This window comes from Bacidia gigantensis (genome assembly GCF_019456465.1).
Source record: "Bacidia gigantensis strain McMullin 20006 chromosome Unknown contig_245, whole genome shotgun sequence".
Classification (NCBI taxonomy): Eukaryota; Fungi; Ascomycota; class Lecanoromycetes; order Lecanorales; family Ramalinaceae; genus Bacidia; species Bacidia gigantensis.
Genome location: NW_025408601.1, coordinates 1,091,192 through 1,111,872, shown reverse-complemented (window position 1 = coordinate 1,111,872; position 20,681 = coordinate 1,091,192). Strand labels below are relative to the sequence as shown.

The following is a 20,681-nucleotide window of genomic DNA, read 5'->3' as shown; positions in this document are numbered from 1 at the left end:
CAACCACAACAGTCCATGACCAGACTTAATCCTAACACATCGTATATTCATCCCTTAAGGACCGTGAAATATCGCAAAGACTTTGCCACCCATGGTATCGTTATGCATTATTCCCTTCGTTAAACATCACGTCTCGCTGCCTGAGACTGGTATGTAGCTTCGGTGTTCTCGTGCGGTCTGGGACAATCGGTGCGTCAGTATCTCGACTTTTCGACTTTTAATTGGAGTCAGAAATCTTACGTCTATCCATTTGCTGACCCACGGCCTCACGGCCGCCCAAGCAAGAAGACCTACTGTAGCGATGATAAAGATGAAGACCACCGCCTCGTCCTTTCTCGAATCGCGTTCTGAAAAGAGCATTAGAATCGAATGACAATCTACCGTCTGGGATGAAGATCTCCATACGAAAGCAAGTCGTAAAAACATCCTCCATGCTCGCCGTTTTGCAAATTGGCAGATTATAGTCTAGACAAAATTGTCGGTTACAGTCGTTGCAATTGCCCGCCCGGTACTCCTTTCTATTCGAGTCCTTATTGTCTTCTTGCTTTTTACCCTCATCTTCATGCTTTGCTTTGTCGTCGTCCGTGCCATTCTCTAAAGGTGGATCTGGTACAGGTTCCTGGGCGTCATCCTGGTCGTCCGAACCTCGAGCGAAGAGCAGAGCCTGTCTCTGCCGCGGTGGATCATTGATGTGAGCATCAAGAGGAATGATGGTGCTGTTGGTGAAGCAGGTACATTTACAGAACGACGTAGGCGCTACGCCGAGTGGTTAGAACATGATCTTTTGAATAGTCATGGACGCCCTTACAGGCCGCAGCAGCAATGCTAGACAGAGCAAGAAACAGTAGGAGTAATCTTGAGGGTAGTGGCATGGCTAATGACTCGAAAGATCCAATGAAGTTCGTATGACATTGGTTTCATTGAAGTACGAATACGTACGAGACAAGACGAGTAAAAAGCTTGGGCATCCAAGTCGATGTTTTACACGGGTATTTTTGATCATGTTGAGCCTGGGAGGGGAGCCACAAAGTGGAGTTTCGGACGTAGACTGCGTACTTTTGGGTCTAGATCCTACGGGCATTTTTTATCGTCGGCCGCCGAAGAACGCTGGCTCTGCGTTATACTTACTACTATTTCAATTCTCCTGAAATTGTTACCAGTTGAAAGCCTGCACCAGACAGTACAGGCAGAAAATTATAATAGACGACATCTCACTACTACATGATGGTTGCAAAGACTTTCATTGGAAGAGTCATCATAAGTTTGCATTGCATGCAATATTGTTTGTTATAGTGCTCACAAGGTATTTCTGGTTTCTGTGCACGAGATAGCTTGAAGCAACTTGACCCAAGTTTCGAATCTCAAGCAAACAAAACATATGCTGTGAAACATGTCAGCAGGTGTTGGTCAAGTCTTCCACCCCCTAGGTTACGCAGATTTCCATGCTGCTAGCAAGGGAGATCAGACTCGAGAGGTAAAGAATCACTCCGAGCGCAGTCAGCAACACCTTGCTGAGCCGGATGAACATGAATACAATTCGCTTTGATAAGCAGTGTTCTGGATCATGCAGGAGCTTTCCGGGATGGTGGTGGACTCCGCATGCGGACCAGGGCAAATCCACGTGCTTCAGTTTGACGGCAGGGTAACAACAACAACAACAGCAACAACAACATTGTCATTCTCGAATGTGACATCGATGAAACAAACATGCAGAATATTACTGTAGATCTTCGTTATGGAGGCTGCGGCCCTAGGTTCTGGCTGGTCTGCTGGTGCACGGCCCCAAGAATTCGCCTTCGGCTACGCTTGCGAGAGAGATCGTCTTTGCTTCAGATAATTCGTTACATTTGCATGACTTCTTCGGCCAATCTTTCGGTCGGATCTTCCAGCCACCTACTGCAATATCGTTCAGTACTTTCCCATCACTCGTACCGTTGCTGATATACTTATCTGCAACTGCTGTGAACGCGACGTAACCTTGTCGTCGACGTCACTAATGAGATAGCCTTCCGCCTTCCAGAACGCGCCGTCACCCACGTAGTTCTGTGATCGACAACCCCGGATTTTAGCAGCCCCCTCAAGTATGCTTCTCCTCTTGCTCGACTTCAATGGGCATTCTTCATTGACCCTCTTGCACTTCTCTCCAATCCCATAGATCTGTACGCTCGCAATCTAGACCACCGCGTCAGCAGCGGTACCCATCATCAACATTCATCGACATCCAGACACTTGCTCCAAGGCGAAGATCTCCGCTTGGACGACCTCGGGTTTCCTGCGCCAAACGGTACCTGAACCAGAGTTGAGCGGCTTTGCTTGAGCTGGGAAGAAGGGGATCGGACGCATCCGAGGCTGAGCTTGAAAATGCTCTCCTCGATAAATACCTAGGATCCGAGCGTCGGGAGATTGATTGTAAGATCAATAAACCCAGCATTGAGCGAGATACCTCAGCAGCTACGTTGTGCGGGCCTCAAACTAGATTCTGCGGTCAATTACTCGGGCGTGTCTCGGCCGGTGTCATGAGTGAAAGTCCAGGCTCCGGTACACCTCAGCAAAGGCAGTTTGAAGAGGCGGCCGCCATACATGTATCATCTCATTCAGGGGAGCACAGTGATGCAGATCCTATGGACGTCACGCCGCCTGCTGTAGGCACTATGGGTCCGCCAATGCATAGCAGCCCCGAAACGGATCTCCACGCTCACATGAGCAATGGTGTGCCAGTGGAGGGACACCAGAATCAATCGGGAGGGCTGGCCGCTGGACTCAGCGCTGCTGCTGCAACATCTGCGCAGCAACCCAAGGTTGTCCAAACGGCTTTCATCCATAAACTATACAGGTAAAAAATCATTGTCTCTCGCCCAAGCCACAAGCTGATGATGTTGAAAGCATGCTGGAGGACTCTGGCATTCAGAACTTGATATCATGGTCCACCAATAATGAGAGTTTTGTAATGTCTCCGACGGCAGACTTCGCGAAAGTCCTGTCGTAAGTCGGGAAATCGGACTTTCGCGAAATCGATACTGATTTGCTCACAGGCAATATTTCAAACATACGAATATTTCCTCATTCGTACGGCAACTCAACATGTACGGTTTCCATAAAGGTAACTCAGCTCAGGTATGTAGAAGAGTTCAATTCAGCTAACAGCAAGTTTAGTAAGCGATGTCTTCCATACGGGTTCACCAGATGCGACTCTGTGGGAATTCAAGCATGGCAACGGCAGCTTTAGGAAGGGAGACTTGGCCGGGCTACGCGAAATCAAGAGAAGGGCTTCGAGGCATGCGATCATTCACCGGGACTCTTACTCAGCTCCGAACCACCATAAAGCTTCCATATCTCATCCAGGGACTCCTACGGAGGCGTTAATGGATCCAACCGAAGCAAGACTGTCCCACCTTGACCAATTGATCTACGACATCCAAGCTCGGCTCATACGATCCGAGGAGAACAACATTGCGCTCAGTGCAAAGTGTCATACCCTGAACGACAGCCTGGTCAGATCTCATCAGTGGAGTCTCGATTTGACGCATATGGTGTCTTCTGTTGTTACAGACCCTGATCATCCTGTCAGGCGCGATGGTAAGCCTTTTGCTAGCTTAAATACAGACGTGTCTCACGCGATATAGCTGCAACGATGGAAAGGGACATTGCACGCCAATTGGACTTGATTCGCAATTATGAAGATCCCCACGAATCGCTCCTTTCAGGTCGGCAACCTTACTTCTCAAACATGGCACTCCAGGAACCCGTCTCACCACGCGCTGCCCCTGTTGACGAACGACGCTCTTCCCTCCACGCTATACCTCCACGATCCTCGACTTTGCGACCGCAACCGCCACCTGCCAATGCTTCAATGCCACAGCGTCGCTATGGTTCCATAGGCACTGCTAACCCCTTGCCAAATTACCACCGCCCATTCCAGCCTCAGACCCAGATACCGCCAGCTCTCCCTCAACATCCCCTTGCAAATGTTTCAGAACCTGGTCCAAATCTTGGGAGAAGGCACACTTCCGCAGACATTCGTGTGCCGGGATGGCCTGGTCACGCGCAAAGCTCCCCGAATGCTTCAGGGCAATCCTCCGGTCATTGGCCCTCTTCACCCACTCAACAAGCTCATAACCCTGATCAGAATGTCCACGACCAGCTTGCTTCCTATGAATTCGGCCGCCCTAGACAGAGCATTAGCTCTTATCACGACACACCTCCTTTGACCAGTAATGAGACCACGCCTTCCACTTTGAGCGTTGAAAGCAATTGGTCTTGGAATACTGGTTCCAAATTTGCCCCGCGCATCATGGATTCGGCGCCAAACACAAGAAGAAGTAGCATGGCCAGCAACGTGCATTCACTTCTAAACCCAGCAGAGACTGCAGAGAGAGAAGATGAGGATCCACTTTATGACGAAAGGAAAAGGAAACGAATCGTTTGATGAGCTCTTGACTTTAAGAGGGTATATAATCAGACATGATGTGATCCTGGACATAATGTTACATACTGGCTTGGATAGTGTATATTGCTTCATCAATTCTTGGACATATAACTCATTACCCTAGCATTGTGACTGACGAGGCAGCTAGCTTGTTTTTGAAGTGCCCAGCCTGTACATATGAGAAGGCTTTTTGCTTCTACCCGACTTTGGATTTCATTGCATCGCTTTCTGCGTCTTGTTTCTTCCTCCTCTTCCTCTTCTTTTTATTTCGCTTCCGGGCTTTCTCAGCAAGCACAATATCCAAGTAATTCGTTGGCTTTCCTAATGTCGGATCGTCTTCTAATCCGTTCCAGTCGGTAAACTCATTTTCGTCTTCCCTTACAAGATCTTCTCCGTCGTTGAGAGAATTATTTTGAACTTTTGCTGACGGTTTCCTGGGGTTTCCCACTGCAGATCGCCCAACGTCTTCGTCGTCATCCATGTCCGAATCGCCCATCCGCTTTTGAGAAGATTGTACGGACCGCGGCTTTTTGGTGCTGAGATCTTGTCTCTCTAATCCAAACTGATCGTTACGTTTGCGTTTGTTTCCCGGAGCTCCTTTTCCCAACAGCCGTTTCCTCAATTGCTCCTCTTGTGAATTCACGACGCCGTTACTTGCCCCTAATCCCTCGTCTTTGGGCGCCTGACGACCAAGGCCGCGTCTTGTTCATCCATGATGATCAGCTGGATATTTCTTCTTTCCTATAAATCCTGGTCACAAGACCTACAATTCGGGTTCAGGTGTAAAGACATCCGCCTGTTCCTGCTTCACTGAACTTTTGGCGATTTCGGAATCTTGAGGAGGGGGTGGAGGGAGCCATGAGGATACGAGGCGCTGTGATCGCGCAAGCGAGACAGATGTGCGATTCGCGATTACATCTGCGAGAGAAATGGGCGCCATTGAGCATTATATATGCAAAGATGATATGCTTGGGTCCTAGTGATATATTTGTGATTTTGGTGCTTGCGGGGATGTTCCGTTCGGTGAATCCGGCTGAGGAAGCTTTCCAACGGCCCCTCCTTCCCTCAGCTCTCATTCAGGCCATTGTTGCCATATTGACGACTAACCATGTATAAGCTTGCTCGTAGTAAGCCATTGGCTGCTGCTCTAGGAGGATACAAGGTCTGTAGTATTGTCTGCGCAAAAGCTTGCCCATGGTTTTGACAATCCAATAGTTAGCAATCCCAAGGAGCTCCGCCACACAGCAAAAGCGATTTCTATCGATACACGAATACCTTTCGGCAAAGCTACTTAATAGTGTAAGAAGACGTGAAGGAGGATCGAGAAGATGGTCACTTACATTCGGTAGTATGGGGTTGGCGTACCTAAGGGCGAGGTCGCTCGCTCCGCAACGGAAGCAGAGAGGATAGCTAAAGATATCGGTACGCTTATTCGCGTAATGCTCGAATAAGACACTCACGTACAAACCTTCTAGGTGGAGACGATATGGTGATCAAAGCCCAAGTCCTTGCTGGAGGTAGGGGCAAAGGGACGTTCGACAATGGGCTGAAGGGAGGAGTAAGGGTCATATACTCGTACGTGATTACACTGAGCGAATCTCCTGCACCACTCAAAGCCCAGAGACTAACTAGTGTAGACCGACGGAAGCCAAGATGTTCGCAGACCAAATGATCGGTCACAAGCTCATCACAAAGCAAACGGGTGCAAGAGGTCGTGTCTGCAACGCTGTCTACATATGTGAACGCAAATTTGCACGGCGGGAGTTTTATTTGGCGATCCTGATGGATAGACAATCGCAAGCTCCCGTCATTATTGCCTCATCACAAGGTGGAATGGATATCGAAACTGTTGCGAAGGAGTCCCCGGACGCTATCATAACCACGAACATAAACATCAACGAAGGGGTGACGGACGACATGGCGCGAAATATTGCTACTGAACTCGGCTTTAGCGAGCAGTGCATCGAAGACGCGAAAGACACTATCCAGAAGCTTTATAAGGTCTTCATGGACAAAGACGCAACGCAAATTGAGATCAATCCATTGAGTGAGACGAGTGACCACCAGGTCTTAGCTATGGACGCCAAGCTCAGTTTTGATGACAACGCCGATTTCAGACAGAAAGAAGTATTCAGTTGGAGAGACCAGACGCAGGAGGACGCCGACGAAGTGAAGGCAGCTGAGTGAGGCCTTTGATACGGAATTGATTTTCCGATGCGGACTAACTCTGTTAGGTCTGGATTGAATTTTATCAAATTAGATGGAGATATTGGATGCCTAGTCAACGGTGCCGGTCTTGCCATGGCTACAATGGACATCATCAAGCTGAATGGCGGCTCGCCAGCCAACTTCCTTGACGTTGGAGGCGGGGCTACCCCACAAGCCATCAAGGAGGCTTTCGACTTGATTACGAGCGATCCCAAAGTCTCTGCCATCTTCGTCAACATATTTGGAGGCATTGTAAGGTGCGACGCAATTGCTCAAGGTTTAGTCAACGTCGTAGAAAGTATGAATATCAAGACGCCGATTGTGGCAAGACTACAAGGTACAAATATGGAGAAGGCTGCAAAATTGGTATGACCCCTTTCAATTGACAATTTGATTGTCTGGATGAGCTGATGAGCGAGCAGATCAACGAGAGCGGAATGAAGATTTTCTCAATCGAAGATTTGCAGTCAGCAGCAGAGAAGAGTGTGCAATTTTCGAAACTGGTGAAGCAAGGTAAGTGAGCATTTGTGGCTGCTACAGGATAAAGCTAACGTAGGCTCTTCTGCTGTAGCTCGAGATATTGACGGTTAGTGATCTTCTTGCTCTTCTATTTGAGGAGATATACTGACGTATACCCTTTAGTCGGCGTTGAATTCAATCTTGGACTGTAGATATAGCAAATATTCTCACTTCAGGTCTTGGTAGCCTCGCACCTTTCCCTCATATCAAATTACTATATCGGGTTTTTGCGCTTTATTGAACCAATGGTGGGATAGTGCATATCATCCATGGTACGCCGCAGCAACAGGACCCGGTTGATAAGAGAGACATTTTCGCATAATTCTATGAAAACCCTGAAGTATTGTGAATATGATCGGTCCCGTGGATCTCGACCCTGACTCCATAGTATCAAAGAACACGATGCCGCAGTAACTTCGAAAAGTCTTGAAGCTAATCTAGTACTCTAACATAGCGCCTCTTCTTCCACCTCTCGCACACCATGCACACTATCAATGTCAATATTGTTTCAAATGCTCCGGTCTAGAAAACTCACGTGGTTGGCACTGCATTCGTCGTCATGATTCAAACAGTAGTCTTCGCGACAAGTTCCACAACGACGATGTGTCTGTTGCTCGCAAGCTGAGCATAATGTGCCGCAATCCCAGCACGACTTTCTAACCCGCTTTCACCCAACGCGAAGTGTCAGCCGAGATCATGAAGGTTCTCAAATCAAATCTCGAAATATTGAAACCGCGCTGCTTAGCCCCACATGCCACCTTCACCCACACCATTCAACAGATCGTCCATCAAGCAACGCGAAACGCAGAGACCGTGATGTACCTTGATGCTGTTGTCCACCAATGGAGTCAAGGATGTTTCTTTTGCCGCACGCTTATTCGGAATGACATAGCAATCTTCGCACCACCATGCATTACATCTTTGGCACCACCTATCTGTGAGGCAGGTACCACAACGAAGAATTAGTGGCGGATATGGTTGATGACCTATGTTGCAGGATTGAGCGACGGCTATTGAAGTGGTGTGCATAGGTGGTGGCGACAGAAGTGGTAACCGGTGCTCTGCCTACGTTTGCCATCAGTCAGGCATTGGAACACAGAAACGAGTAAGCAGCAGCGCACGTTTCAAACAATCGAGAGGAAAATTTACAGAGAAAAAGGTGCATTTTATAGACAAGGTTACTGTTGTGACTTCGAAGAACGAAACCCCCTGGAGGAAGTACCAGATTGAAGCTAATTGAAGTTTTGGAGGCATCATGTCATGAGTCATGCTCGCCTCCTTGATACTTAGACTTGTACTAAAAAAAAACAGCAAGCAAAAGCGTTGCACGATCAGGAACTTCAAGAGCGTCACAAGAGAAATACCTACAGAAATGCCCGGATAGGCAGAGCCTTCAGGACAAGACCCGCATTTTTGACAACCTTTTAATCTGATAGTAGCGAGTTTCGGTTTATGATCAACGGTCGCAAGCTGAGCTGGATCATGCGGACATAGAACCATGTCGAAAGCCACCAGCCCCTGAGAAGCCTGCAGGAGAAATGCCCAATCCTCGCGAGCTTCCAGGCTCAGTGGCAATGTGCAAGTCCCAAATTCTTTATAAAAGGAGTATGCATAAGGATCATGCTCGATATCACTTGATATTGGTGGACTGACAGGCATTCCAAGTGTAGCGCCAACTGTCGCAGTGACGCCCATCCCTTCGCTCATGATCGAATTCTCCCTGAAACTTAATTCCGCTGGCCCAGGCTCTGCCACTTTGGTAAAGCGATAGAGGGCTTTCAAAGATGGACTTTCTTCAGCTCGACTTGGACGAATCAAATAGCGAAGGAGTCGCAATAGACTGGTTTCACTCAGTGTACCTACATCTCTAAGAGAAAGAATCTGTATCCGAAATTGTGTATTACATAGAATGTTCATGAGAGACGAAGAGGATACATTCAACCCATCTAGGATCAACGTCCGGACGGCATGAAGAATTGAATGTGCATCTAGTGCGGACAAATAATGGATCAGCGGTTGTCCATAATAGTCTTCCGCAGCCAGTCCCAGGGTATCTTCGGCATGCCACAAGGGCTTCTTGAGTATTCGAACCTCCGATAAATCCAGACGCTTGAAAACAAGCTGATTGGGATAGATGACCTCTCTGAATGCCTTTGCTGTAGTTGCAATGCACAATAAAGTCGTGATACCAAGATAGGGACTAATCTGCTGAAGAACGAGGTCGTTTCGTAGAATATCCAGTAGTGTTACACTTGAAGTCATTCTCACATCCAATTTTGTCTTCCCTGCGGCAATAGGGTTATATCATAGGTTTGACAAGAGATAGTGCAGTGGGAGCTCAGCTTTGTTCAAAGCTTAGAATGCTGGTATTAGGTCTCACAGGCTTGAGTCGACATCCGCGAATGCCCCAGGTCTGGAGAGAACCTGTCATTTTGAAGAGCAAATACAAGTCTTTATGGATAGATTTCGTTATTCTCGAATTGATGTAAGCGCCGCCTCCCGAAGGCGGATTCAGGGCCAAGCCTGCCGAGGGTCGGTTAATCTGAAGGTGGCACCGCCAAGTCAACTTAGCGGTGTTTAGGCCTTATAACGCAGCCTAGAAGATCACGGTATAAGGCATGCTATAGGGGCGAACCCTCGATAGCTGCCCCTTGAACAGGGCCCTAGAATTTGGCGGTGCCACCTTCAGATTAACCGCCCTCGTGCCCTGGTGAAGCTGACAGCCGTAGCCGAAACGGGCTATTACGGTCGACCATAGAGCCATTCTGACTTTCCAGGACCGAGGAATTGCAGTCCTATTTTTGCGTTCTATCATTCTGGCAAAAGCCTGCGTATGGAACATGATCCGTCACCAATGGACCATCATTATTTGATATATTTCCTCATGCCTTTGAGCTCGTCATGTCCTATTCGGCACCCAGGCGATCCGTTGATACCTTCGCCTCGCCTTCCTCCGCAACCCCTAATCAGTACCCTTTTCCATTTACCTCACCAACTCAATCATCTCTCAGCTCACGTCAGGGCCAACCCAGAGGCTTGCCCGCAAGCTCCTACAGCTCTGCCGGGGGGGTCTGGATACGTCAACACAAGATCAAGGTGCGATAACAGAAGGAAGTCACAACGCTATCTCCACGTTACTACAACCTCCTATTGTTCGTACTGGCCTTCTACCTCAGACTGCTGCTTCAAGTGCTGTGAAGCCGCCTTCGACAAAAGACATACCACCAGTCACGCTTTCCGATATACCCCCTGTAGACCTATCAGTCTTCTCCTCGTATCTGAAGCAGGCTGGCGCCCTTTATGACGCTTTCCAGCGAGCGAAAGGTGATGCAACAACGGGAGAGGCGGCGGTGGAAAGGAGGAGGTCCCGGGGCTTATCAAGCGAGAGTCTTCACCCTACTCTAAATTCCCCACAACATTCGAGGCGCAGGTCAGGTATACCAGGCACGCCAGCATTGGATCTCAGCCCGTCCTTGCCTACTTCACCGTTAGAGAGACCTCATGCGAGGCGACAAGCTACTGGCCGACGTCGTGCTCCTCTACAGCCTGCTCCTCTCTCTACCATCCCTAATGTTTACTTTGAACCCGATTTCCATTTGGAGAATCCTCGAATTTTCGATATTGTAAGTGAAAGGTCGGAGATTGTGAGGCAGCCAGGTGCGAATGGGGCTGCAGTGCCACCGGGGTCCAGTGGAAGGAAAGTTCTTGCTACAAACGCCATTTTACAAGAGAAGCTCTCCTGGTACATGGACACCGTCGAGGTGCACCTTATATCCTCTATCTCGACAGCCTCGAGTTCATTCTTCGCTGCATTAGGTAATTTACGTGAGCTTCACACGGAAGCTGCTTCATCTGTAGCCAAGATTCAGTCTTTGAGGTCGGACTTGACCAATTTAGATGGTGGCATGATGCAAGGAGGCTTGAAGATTGTGGCTCTTCGTAGACGACGAGAGAACATGCGGAAACTTGGTGACGCCATTCGTCAATTGTGGGAAATGGTTGAGTCTGTAACGCGCTGTGAAGAGTATCTCGAGAAAGGGGAAGTACAAGACGCCCTAAGCACCCTGGTCAGTGTGGAATGTCTCATGGCTGGTCAGCGCAGGGAAACCGGAGATAACAGGTCAGACGTACATCGATTGAAGTCTGAGCAATTGATTGACTTAAGAGGGATCAACGCTCTGCAAGGCTCAGATGATGAAATAGCTTATCTGCGGCAGAAGATAGGAAAGACATTTGAATCAAGGTTCTTAGACGCTCTCCTAGGTGACTTGAGGAGGCATGTCGACTCTACGATCCCAAAAACTACCCTGGAGAGATGGGATAACGCATATCAGCGCTCGCGAGGTATGCACGGTAGGAAGCCATCAATATTTCCTACGTATCTTCACATGGACGATACGCTGCGTTCTACTCTGCAGGTGAATCTCGACGGCTTGGCAAGGTGCGATTGTCTGAAGCAGGCAACCACAGCATATCGAGACGCATTGTGGAGAGAGATCAAGGTCTTGATAAAAAGACATCTACCAAGCTCAAGCGATGATGATATGGAATCGACCATTTCGGCATCCACCCAGGGAGGGCGGCGACTGACTCAACAGGAGAAATCAAGCCTTCTTGCTCGGCATCTTCGGGACTTAGCACCTGAAGAGGCGGAAGACATGCTACAAAAGATCTATGCGAATGTGGGTGAGGCTTTGAGAAGGTTGAGCACTCAAGTCAAGTTGGTGTTAGATATCACGAGCACTTTCAGTGCGTCTAGCCGAGGTGCTTCAGCATCCCTGGGGAGTCCCTCGCTACCAAATACGGATGTCAGTAAGAATTTGGCGGTAGCACAATTACCTCCTCGGGTCTCCTTTGACCAGGAAGATATCCAGCAGACTCTGGATATGTCAAACCTTCTGGGCCAGGGCGTAGATATCGCTCAAGCTCAAATTACTAAAGTTTTGAAAGTTCGATCGGAACAAAGCACACAGCTCCCATTAAGACTCTTTCTAAGATATTTTAATCTGAACAGGCTCTTTGCCGATGAATGTGAGGCTACTTCTGGCCGAGGGGGCACAGCACTTAAGACTGTTGTGAATGCGCACATCCAAGATTTTGTAAAACGTGCTAGTGATGCTGCCAGGCAAAAGCTCATCGACAATCTCGACCGCGACAGATGGGACGCGAAAGATTTTTCGGAAGAGCATAATGAAATGCTCACTGACATCATCACAGCCAGCACCCGAGATGTTGGGAGATGGTCCGTAGGTAGCTTGGTATTTGCCGAAAATCTCGAAGAGCAGGATAGTAGACAATCGCCTAATGGATACCTGCCGAATGGTGCAGAACAGACGGTCAAAGATAGGATACGAAGTGCTATCATCGACGAACAGAAGTTCATCCTCCCCGATTCAGCGTTAGTATTACTGGAGGGCATCAGTCAATTTGAGCAGATCATTACCGGAATTCCAAGCATGACGCAGGAGCTCACGACATCACTGCTTGAATATCTCAAATTGTTCAACTCCCGATCCTCTCAATTGATCCTTGGAGCGGGCGCGACTCGAAGCGCTGGCTTAAAGAACATAACAACCAAGCATCTAGCACTCGCTTCTCAAACGCTTAGTTTCGTTACAGCTCTTGTACCATATATGCGCGAGTTTGTTCGTCGGTATCAGACCAACCCTCAGGGTCTGATGATTGAATTTGACAAAGTGAAGCGACTTTATCAAGAGCATCAATCCGGCATCAGTGACAAGATGGTCGATATTATGAGCAATCGCGCCTCGACTCACGTTAGTGCGATGAAGAAAATCGACTGGGATGGGCCGTCGACCAATGCTGCCGTCAGCCCATATATGGAGACTCTGATAAAGGAGACGACGACTCTTCACAAAGTACTTAGCAAGCACTTGCCGCAAATGACCATTCAGTCAATCATGGATCCAGTCTTCAACAGCTATCGAGAACAGTGGCACCATGCCTTCGACGAAATAGAGGTGAAGACTGAAGCCGGCAAAGAACGGATTCTCAGGGATCTAGACTTTTTTAACTCTCGAATGAGCAAACTCGACGGCGCTGGTGACATCGGGAGAGACGTTGTCGATCTTGTCAAAAGCAAACCTGTCTCCAACGGGAAACCCTCTCTCGAGAGCCAGACTGAGGCGGGTCCTCCAATTCCTAACGGAACAATAGACCTACCAAAGGACGGTCTTCAGGACGGTCGAGCTTAGCACTGGGCTAGTTTGGGTTGGTGTGGCATCAAGGGCATCGCACTATAATCCATTTTCATTCCCTTTGACCCGCTTAATTTGAGAGGTTTCTGTTACTTTAGCGTATTCGTCATTCTAGCGAGGCGTTTGGGGATACAGGAAGCATAGATAGCTCAGGAAGGGAAGAAGCCACGAGGCAATTATGTATGTTGTAGGCTTGGGGTATCGGCGACAATGAACGAATGCTAATCAGGTGCTATGCTACGCTTTTACGCGAACGTGATATTCTTTTGCCAGACATCACTTACTCCTCTTATAAATCTTATTCAGGAAGCTCTCAAAGACTCCCTTCTTTAGGCCTTCACTCTCGTCAATGGAAGCGATCATCTGCCTGATCCTTGCAACCTCCTTTTCCTCAAAGTCGAGGTACCTTTGAGGTAGGTCCAATTCTTTGAAGACCTGCTTCACCTTCAACTCCTTCTCTTTGTCTTTCCTACCATAGTTTTCCTCCAGTATTGCCTTCTGGCGAGCATCACATAGCGGCAGCGCCTCATTAATCGCCCAACCACATTTGTTCTCCTGAATGTCGGTCCCAATCTTCCCAATCTCCTCCGGACTACCATAAACATCAAGATAATCGTCTTGTACCTGGAAGTATACTCCCGTTGCTATCAAAATATCATGACTCTGGTCCCAATTCTTGGTTGTGGCCAAGCGAAGGTAGAATAGGGCTAGCGCTACAGGTAGTCCGAAGCTATAGTAGGCAGTCTTGTATGTCATAATGAACTTGCTCTTCTCGTAGGTAAATTTACTCAGGTCTACGCGATCCTCTGGGGCGATCAACAGATCGCACAGTTGACCTGCCTCTGTTTTCATTGTCACTTCGTGGAATAGCTCAAGAAGATCGACGTAGCTCTCGTGCTGCCTGAAGTATTTTTTCAAGAGCACGTATATCGCTGATTCGAGCATGAAGGCGTCATTGATGGCTACCATGCCCACTTCCGGCCGCCGATACCAGCAATCTGCGCCTCGTCTGGTGTGAGAGGAGTCCATGATGTCGTCTGAGACGAGGAAGAAGGCTTGCAGTAGCTCTGTAAGCCATCCTAGAGTAGCAAGATGGGTGTATTCCGTCTGGTTGAGCGGTCTATCGAGGAGAATGGAGGCAGTATCGAGAACGGCAAGACCTCGGTTCAGCTTACCATTTGCGGTGTTGTATTTGAGGGACTAGAAGGGTTTGAGTGAGTCAGATGGCACGAAAGGGTCAATTTACTTCTTGAAACCATTTCAAAGCATCTTCCGGTAAGTTGTATTGCTGTACGTGCTCGGAAACGTCTTTGACAAGGGTGGGGAAGAAGGCCTCAAAGTCGGAGCGTGACGCTCTTTGTGCCATTGATCAGCAGCTTAGGGGAGAAGGGGTTGCTAGACCGGTCTATCAGTGCAACAAGAGAGCAGATGAAGGGATTGAGCCGTCTCGTAGAGATTATTTAAGTGCCGAAGCAAAGAAGGTATTATCTTCATTCTATACTGCTTTGGCTTTGCCCCTTGCGTCGGTTCGCACCGTGGCCGTGCCGAAGTTGTCTCTATAATTGGATACCTTATAAGGCACCACACCGTGTAATTCTCCTTTCAACACTCACACACCACAGCGCTAGCTTCATAATTGGCACTATAATGGTCGGTTAGGTTTCCTAGGAAGTAATCAACACACCACAGCGTCTGACTGTTTGGACTTATTACGTTTGATTCGGTTTGATGCAATCTTTTAAACACACCAAAAAGGCTTCCTGGCATATGGGTATCTCGATACTTAGCCTCTGAACTGGCAAAAGTCATCTTAACTAGGGACACTCTGTCATGTCGGCTTTGAACAAAGCTCACGCTGAGAACATTCGAAACGCGCTATTGGAAGCTGTTGTAAAGTGCTCCGAGCGCTGCCTCTATCAATCTGCAAAATGGTATGATGGTCGCCACGGCATTCATGCCGAGATAGCACCGTCTGACTGACCTCAGGGCCGCAGAGCTCGCTTCTTCCCTTCCTTCCTTGGAATCGAGCAACTCTTCGTTTGACACCGATGTGGACTCGCCCATGCAGGATGCCGATGTTCCCCCTCAACGTCCTTCTGTCCTCTCGTCAAATACTGACCCCGAGGAAGCAAGACTAGAAGCTCACGAGCTTCCAAAGTACCTTTTGGCCAAATCTTATTTTGACTGCCGCGAGTTTGATCGATGTGCCGCTGTATTCCTGCCCTTGAACAGCTCACCAAATTCACTTACCCCCAGATCGCCCAATTCCATCATGCACCAGAGCAATAAGGCAGCTAAAGGGAAGTTCAAAGAGTCCAGTCAGGGTTCGAGGCGTAAGTCGTCACTACCTGGCAATGCATTACCCTCCTTGAGCCAAAAGTCATTATTTCTCGCTCTTTATGCAAAGTACATGTCCGGGGAGAAAAGGAAGATGGAAGATAGCGAAATGGTACTTGGACCAGCTGACGGTGGCTCTACAACCAATAAGGAGCTTTTTGGACTGGCTCGAGTACTTGAAGACTGGTTCGCAGATCGAGCTTCAAGGGGACTGGATGACAGGACCCAAGGTTGGATGGAATACCTGTACGGCATGATCCTTGCGAAAAGCAAGACGGAAGGCAGTGCAAGAAAGTGGCTGGTCCGCAGTGTCAATCTCTTCCCTTACAATTGGGACGCTTGGCTTGAACTTGGAGAGCTAGTAAATAATGCCGAAGAGCTTCAGGAGCTTGAGCCAGCTCTGCCTCGAAACCTGATGACCTTGATTTTTCGTCTGTATGAGAGACAGGAACTTTATCAATCTAACGAAGCCATCCACGGGGAGCTGAATGAGTTAGAGCGGGTGTTCACTGACAGCGACTTCCTAAAGACACAACGTGCGTTACTCCACTACCACGACAAAAACTTCGATGAAGCGGATGCAATTTTCTCAGCACTGCTTACCACTTCTCCACATCGTATTGACTACCTCGATCATTACAGCAATATTCTTTTCGTGATGTCAAATAGGCCAAAACTTGCTTTCCTTGCTCAAATAGCTACCGCCACCGATAAATTCCGGCCGGAAACTTGCTGTGTGATTGGCAATTACTACTCGTTGAAGTCCGAGCATGAAAAAGCTGTCATCTATTTTCGGCGGGCATTGACCCTAGACCGCAATTTCTTGTCTGCTTGGACGTTGATGGGCCACGAATACGTTGAAATGAAGAACACGCACGCTGCCATCGAGTCTTACCGACGCGCTGTCGATGTCAACCGAAAAGACTATCGTGCCTGGTTTGGTCTGGGTCAAACATATGAGATTTTGGAGATGCATTTCTATGCATTATTCTACTTCCAGCGTGCTGCAAGTCTACGGCCATCAGACCCGAAGATGTGGCAAGCTATGGGACAATGCTATGACAAAATCGATCGACCAATGCAGGCGGTCAAGGCCTACAAGCGCGCCTTGGCCCAAGGGTCATACTATGAGACTTCTTCGTCCTTCGGGTCTGGATCTAGCGGAGAGCGCGTTGCTGGAGCAATGGATCCAGAAATATTGTTTCAAATCGCTTTGCTTTACGAACGGCTCGAGCAACTCAAGGAAGCGGCGTCATACATGGAGCTTACCATGGCCCAGGAAAACCCGCCGGTTGATGATGAGGATGACCAATTGGATGATGAGAGCAGAAGCGGAGGCAACGGCCCCACAGGCACCACCAGCAGAGCCAGAATGTGGCTTGCTAAGTGGGAGCTGGCTCAAGGTGGGTGGCAGAGGGCTATAACATTAGGTGAAGAGCTGTGTGAAGATGGCGTGGAGATCGAAGAGGCGAAAGCTATCATCAAGACCGCAAGAGATAGAATCGGTGCACAGCGTGAAGAGCGTTGAATGAATGGTAGAAGGGCGTAAAGTTCGGGCAATGCTGGTGTTTTCAGGCTTTTGCCTTCACTATGCTGAGTTGCCACAGCACTTCCCAGCGCAAGAAATCCTCTTCACGCACTTACGCCTGGCCTTACGTCAATTTGACATTTCCGTAACCGCTTGATTCACCCCAGACTGCAGACACACTGACAGCAACAAGAGGAAGCACGAGAGGGACAGGCTTCAATTACAAATCCATCGCTGACCTTGACCAACTCACCCTTGCCTGCGGTGGCGCTTCCAGGGAGGCAGTTGCGTTGAGCCTATCCGTAAGCTATCCACCGGGCGAGGCTGGAGGGGGCGGCCACACCAATGTCTTGGCGCGCTAGCCGCATTCAGGAACCACTTTACGCGTCCGCGGTGTGACGCGTCTCGGCACTCTTTGCAAATGAGAAAGATCTTTGCGTCGATAGTCAATCCTTACGAAGCGCAAAATGGATACCCAACGACCTTACTCTTTGAGCGTGCTCGCACCAGACCCAGATGCGCGAGATGACTCCAGAGTTCAAATACAGCAGGAATTGCGTGACTTCGTCCTCGAGTTTCGGCTGGATAATGCATTCATCTATCGGTGGGTAGGGTACGGCGATCTCGAAGACACAGACTGATTATATTAAAGAGATCAAGTTCGAGAGAACGTACTCGTCAAGCAATTCTTTTGCGATGTAGACATTGCACACATCATCTCATACAACGAAGAATTAGCCCACAAGCTTACCACTCAGCCAGCAGAGATCATCCCACTCGTCAGTCCACTCCATGAAGAACGTTTGAAATGATACTCAAGAGACAACAGTTCGAAGCGGCACTTAAAGAATGTACACATCGAATCGTGTTCCCCGCCCTAAAAGCCAGCGAAATAGATATACCCGAACACCAGCTTCTTCTCCACTACTCCTCAGTCTCTCAGATCTCTATACGCGATCTTAACGCTACCAACATCTCCCATCTCGTACGCATTCCGGGCATTGTCATCGGTGCTTCCACACTTTCCTCAAAATCGACTGCCCTTTACATACAATGCAGAAACTGCCAGCATCCAGAAACATTGAGCGTGAGTGGAGGAATATCAGGTATTTCGCTCCCAAGAGTTTGCTCACGAAAACGCACTGCTGGTGACCCGACGGACAAATGCCCCTTGGATCCCTACTTCGTTGTACACGAGAAATGCCAGTTCATAGATCAACAAATTTTGAAATTGCAAGAAGCGCCCGACCAAGTACCTGTGGGTGAACTGCCCCGGCACATCAAGATCTCCGCCGACCGATACTTGACTAATCGCGTTGTCCCTGGATCAAGATGTACGGTGATGGGTGTGTTCTCCATTTATCAGAACAAAGAGTCAAAATCTTCCGGAAACTCAGCCGTGGCCATTCGGACCCCATACCTTCGAGCCGTTGGAATTACTACTGACGTCGATCATACGGCCAAAGGAAATGCTATATTTTCGGAAGAAGAAGAGCAAGAATTTTTGGAAATGAGCAGACGGCCGGATCTGTACGAGCGATTCGCCGAGTGCATTGCTCCCTCTATCTATGGGAATAAAGACATCAAGAAAGCGATCGCTTGCCTGTTGCTAGGAGGCTCTAAGAAGATTTTGCCCGATGGCATGAGATTAAGAGGCGATGTCAATGTTCTTCTTCTTGGTGATCCCGGTACAGCAAAGTCACAGCTCTTGAAATTTGTCGAAAAAGTTGCCCCTATAGCCATCTACACATCTGGTAAAGGATCTTCGGCAGCTGGTCTTACAGCTTCTGTGCAAAGAGACACGAACACGCGCGAGTTCTACCTCGAAGGTGGTGCTATGGTCCTCGCCGATGGCGGGGTAGTCTGTATAGACGAATTTGACAAGATGCGAGATGAAGACAGAGTAGCCATACACGAAGCAATGGAGCAACAGACAATATCAATTGCAAAGGCCGGCATAACGACAATCTTGAACGCAAGGACATCAGTCTTGGCTGCGGCAAATCCGATCTTCGGTCGTTATGACGATCTGAAGTCGCCTGGCGAAAATATTGACTTCCAAACGACCATTCTCTCCCGGTTTGATATGATCTTCATCGTACGAGACGAGCATGAGAAAGGGAGAGACGAACGCATAGCGAAGCACGTCATGGGCATCCAGATGGGTGGACGCGGTATGGAGGAGCAGGTGGAGGCTGAGATTCCAGTGGAGAAGATGAAGCGATATATCAGTTACTGCAAATCGTAAGTCCAACGTTCCTTGCCGAAAGCCCCTGGAAAGACCAGCAACTTACAAAATTGCCCTTATGCAGACGCTGTGCGCCCCGCCTCTCCCTCGAAGCCTCAGAAAAGCTCTCCTCACATTTCGTCTCCATCCGCAAACGGGTCCACGCCGCAGAAATCGCTTCGAATACACGCTCTTCTATCCCCATCACCGTCCGTCAACTGGAAGCCATCATCCGTATCACCGAATCTCTCGCCAAACTGTCTCTCTCTGTCACGGCAACCGAAAGTCACGTCGATGAAGCCATCCGTCTCTTTCTAGCCTCGACTATGGATGCTGTGACTCAAGGCGAGGGACAAGGGAGCAGAGAGTTGATGGAGGAGGCTGGCAAGGTGGAAGAGGAGTTGAGAAGGCGGTTGCCGATAGGGTGGAGCACGAGTTTGGCGACCTTGAGAAGGGAGCTGGTGGATGGACGAGGGTACAGTGAGGGTGCGCTCGCGCGGGCGCTGATGATGTTGCAACGGCGGGAGAGTGTCCAAATACGGAATGGGGGAAGTCAGGTGCATCGGGCTGGTCCTTGAGGCGCAGGATTCGGACCGTTTTTTCGCGTGTATGCTAAACACGCCGTTGTCGCGGCGTTCAAGCATGGTATGGCAGATGCAGGATTGCGTTGTCCCGCAGGAATCGATAATAATGCCGGCTAGGATGCTTACGTCTGTAACATGAGGTTTTGGCGGCTTTGACAAACAAGATTATGCAGGCTCGCACGTTAATTGCATGAGGCGATGTCTCCTGTGTGAGCAATGTACAAGGGCTTGCAGGAAAATGCGGACTTCGTATGGCTGAGACAGTTGGTGATGTCCATGGACCTTCCATACCCGTCTTCAAGCATTCATTCCACGACCATTCTAACCTTGAGCAAACCCTTCTCGACGATTCCGCCGTCTTCGCTATGGATCCCTGCATATCCCACGTCCCCTCCACCACTCTCCGACCTCATGCATGCACCACACGATTGTGTCACCGGCAAGGCCCGTGTTTTATTGAGCACATGGTGCCAATATTTGGGCATATTCACGGCCAGCTCCGTTATCACGCCTCCTTGATGCGATGTGTAACCTACTAGACCTTAGCTGGCATGTTCGGCGTTGAGAACCAGAGCAAAGCCGGCTTCGATGTCTGGTAAGCACTTAAGCCTCGTACGATGTGGGGTGCACCGCG

At 49.0% G+C, this 20,681-nt stretch overlaps 6 protein-coding genes across 6 annotated transcripts; 4 read left to right on the top strand and 2 right to left on the bottom strand.

Moving 5' to 3' along the window:
* Positions 1-2,621: 2,621 nt before the first annotated feature.
* Positions 2,622-4,426, top strand: KY384_005386 (uncharacterized protein; the record flags this gene model as incomplete). The annotated part of the gene is made up of 5 exons (XM_044813887.1): positions 2,622-2,833; positions 2,884-2,982; positions 3,033-3,100; positions 3,154-3,576; positions 3,624-4,426. 5 exons carry the CDS (start codon positions 2,622-2,624, stop codon positions 4,424-4,426), a joined length of 1,605 nt encoding a protein of 534 aa, XP_044669188.1.
* A 196-nt stretch (positions 4,427-4,622) lies between these two features.
* Positions 4,623-5,366, bottom strand: KY384_005385 (uncharacterized protein; the record flags this gene model as incomplete). The annotated part of the gene is made up of 2 exons (XM_044813886.1): positions 4,623-5,127; positions 5,194-5,366. The coding sequence occupies 2 exons, from the start codon at positions 5,364-5,366 to the stop codon at positions 4,623-4,625; spliced, it is 678 nt and encodes a 225-aa protein (XP_044669187.1).
* Positions 5,367-5,534: 168 nt separating this feature from the next.
* Positions 5,535-7,155, top strand: TCA9 (Succinate--CoA ligase [ADP-forming] subunit beta, mitochondrial; the record flags this gene model as incomplete). The annotated part of the gene is made up of 7 exons (XM_044813885.1): positions 5,535-5,588; positions 5,642-5,725; positions 5,776-5,848; positions 5,902-6,001; positions 6,064-6,609; positions 6,661-7,000; positions 7,057-7,155. The coding sequence occupies 7 exons, from the start codon at positions 5,535-5,537 to the stop codon at positions 7,153-7,155; spliced, it is 1,296 nt and encodes a 431-aa protein (XP_044669186.1).
* A 2,899-nt stretch (positions 7,156-10,054) lies between these two features.
* Positions 10,055-13,368, top strand: KY384_005383 (uncharacterized protein; the record flags this gene model as incomplete). Its single annotated transcript, XM_044813884.1, has 2 exons — positions 10,055-10,249; positions 10,330-13,368. 2 exons carry the CDS (start codon positions 10,055-10,057, stop codon positions 13,366-13,368), a joined length of 3,234 nt encoding a protein of 1,077 aa, XP_044669185.1.
* A 279-nt stretch (positions 13,369-13,647) lies between these two features.
* KY384_005382 (uncharacterized protein) lies at positions 13,648-14,737 on the bottom strand (the record flags this gene model as incomplete). Its single annotated transcript, XM_044813883.1, has 2 exons — positions 13,648-14,571; positions 14,618-14,737. 2 exons carry the CDS (start codon positions 14,735-14,737, stop codon positions 13,648-13,650), a joined length of 1,044 nt encoding a protein of 347 aa, XP_044669184.1.
* Positions 14,738-15,201: 464 nt separating this feature from the next.
* Positions 15,202-20,041, top strand: KY384_005381 (uncharacterized protein; the record flags this gene model as incomplete). Its single annotated transcript, XM_044813882.1, has 7 exons — positions 15,202-15,266; positions 15,358-17,231; positions 17,411-17,538; positions 17,683-17,840; positions 17,889-18,015; positions 18,066-19,480; positions 19,549-20,041. 7 exons carry the CDS (start codon positions 15,202-15,204, stop codon positions 20,039-20,041), a joined length of 4,260 nt encoding a protein of 1,419 aa, XP_044669183.1.
* Between the last annotated feature and the right edge of the window lie 640 nt (positions 20,042-20,681).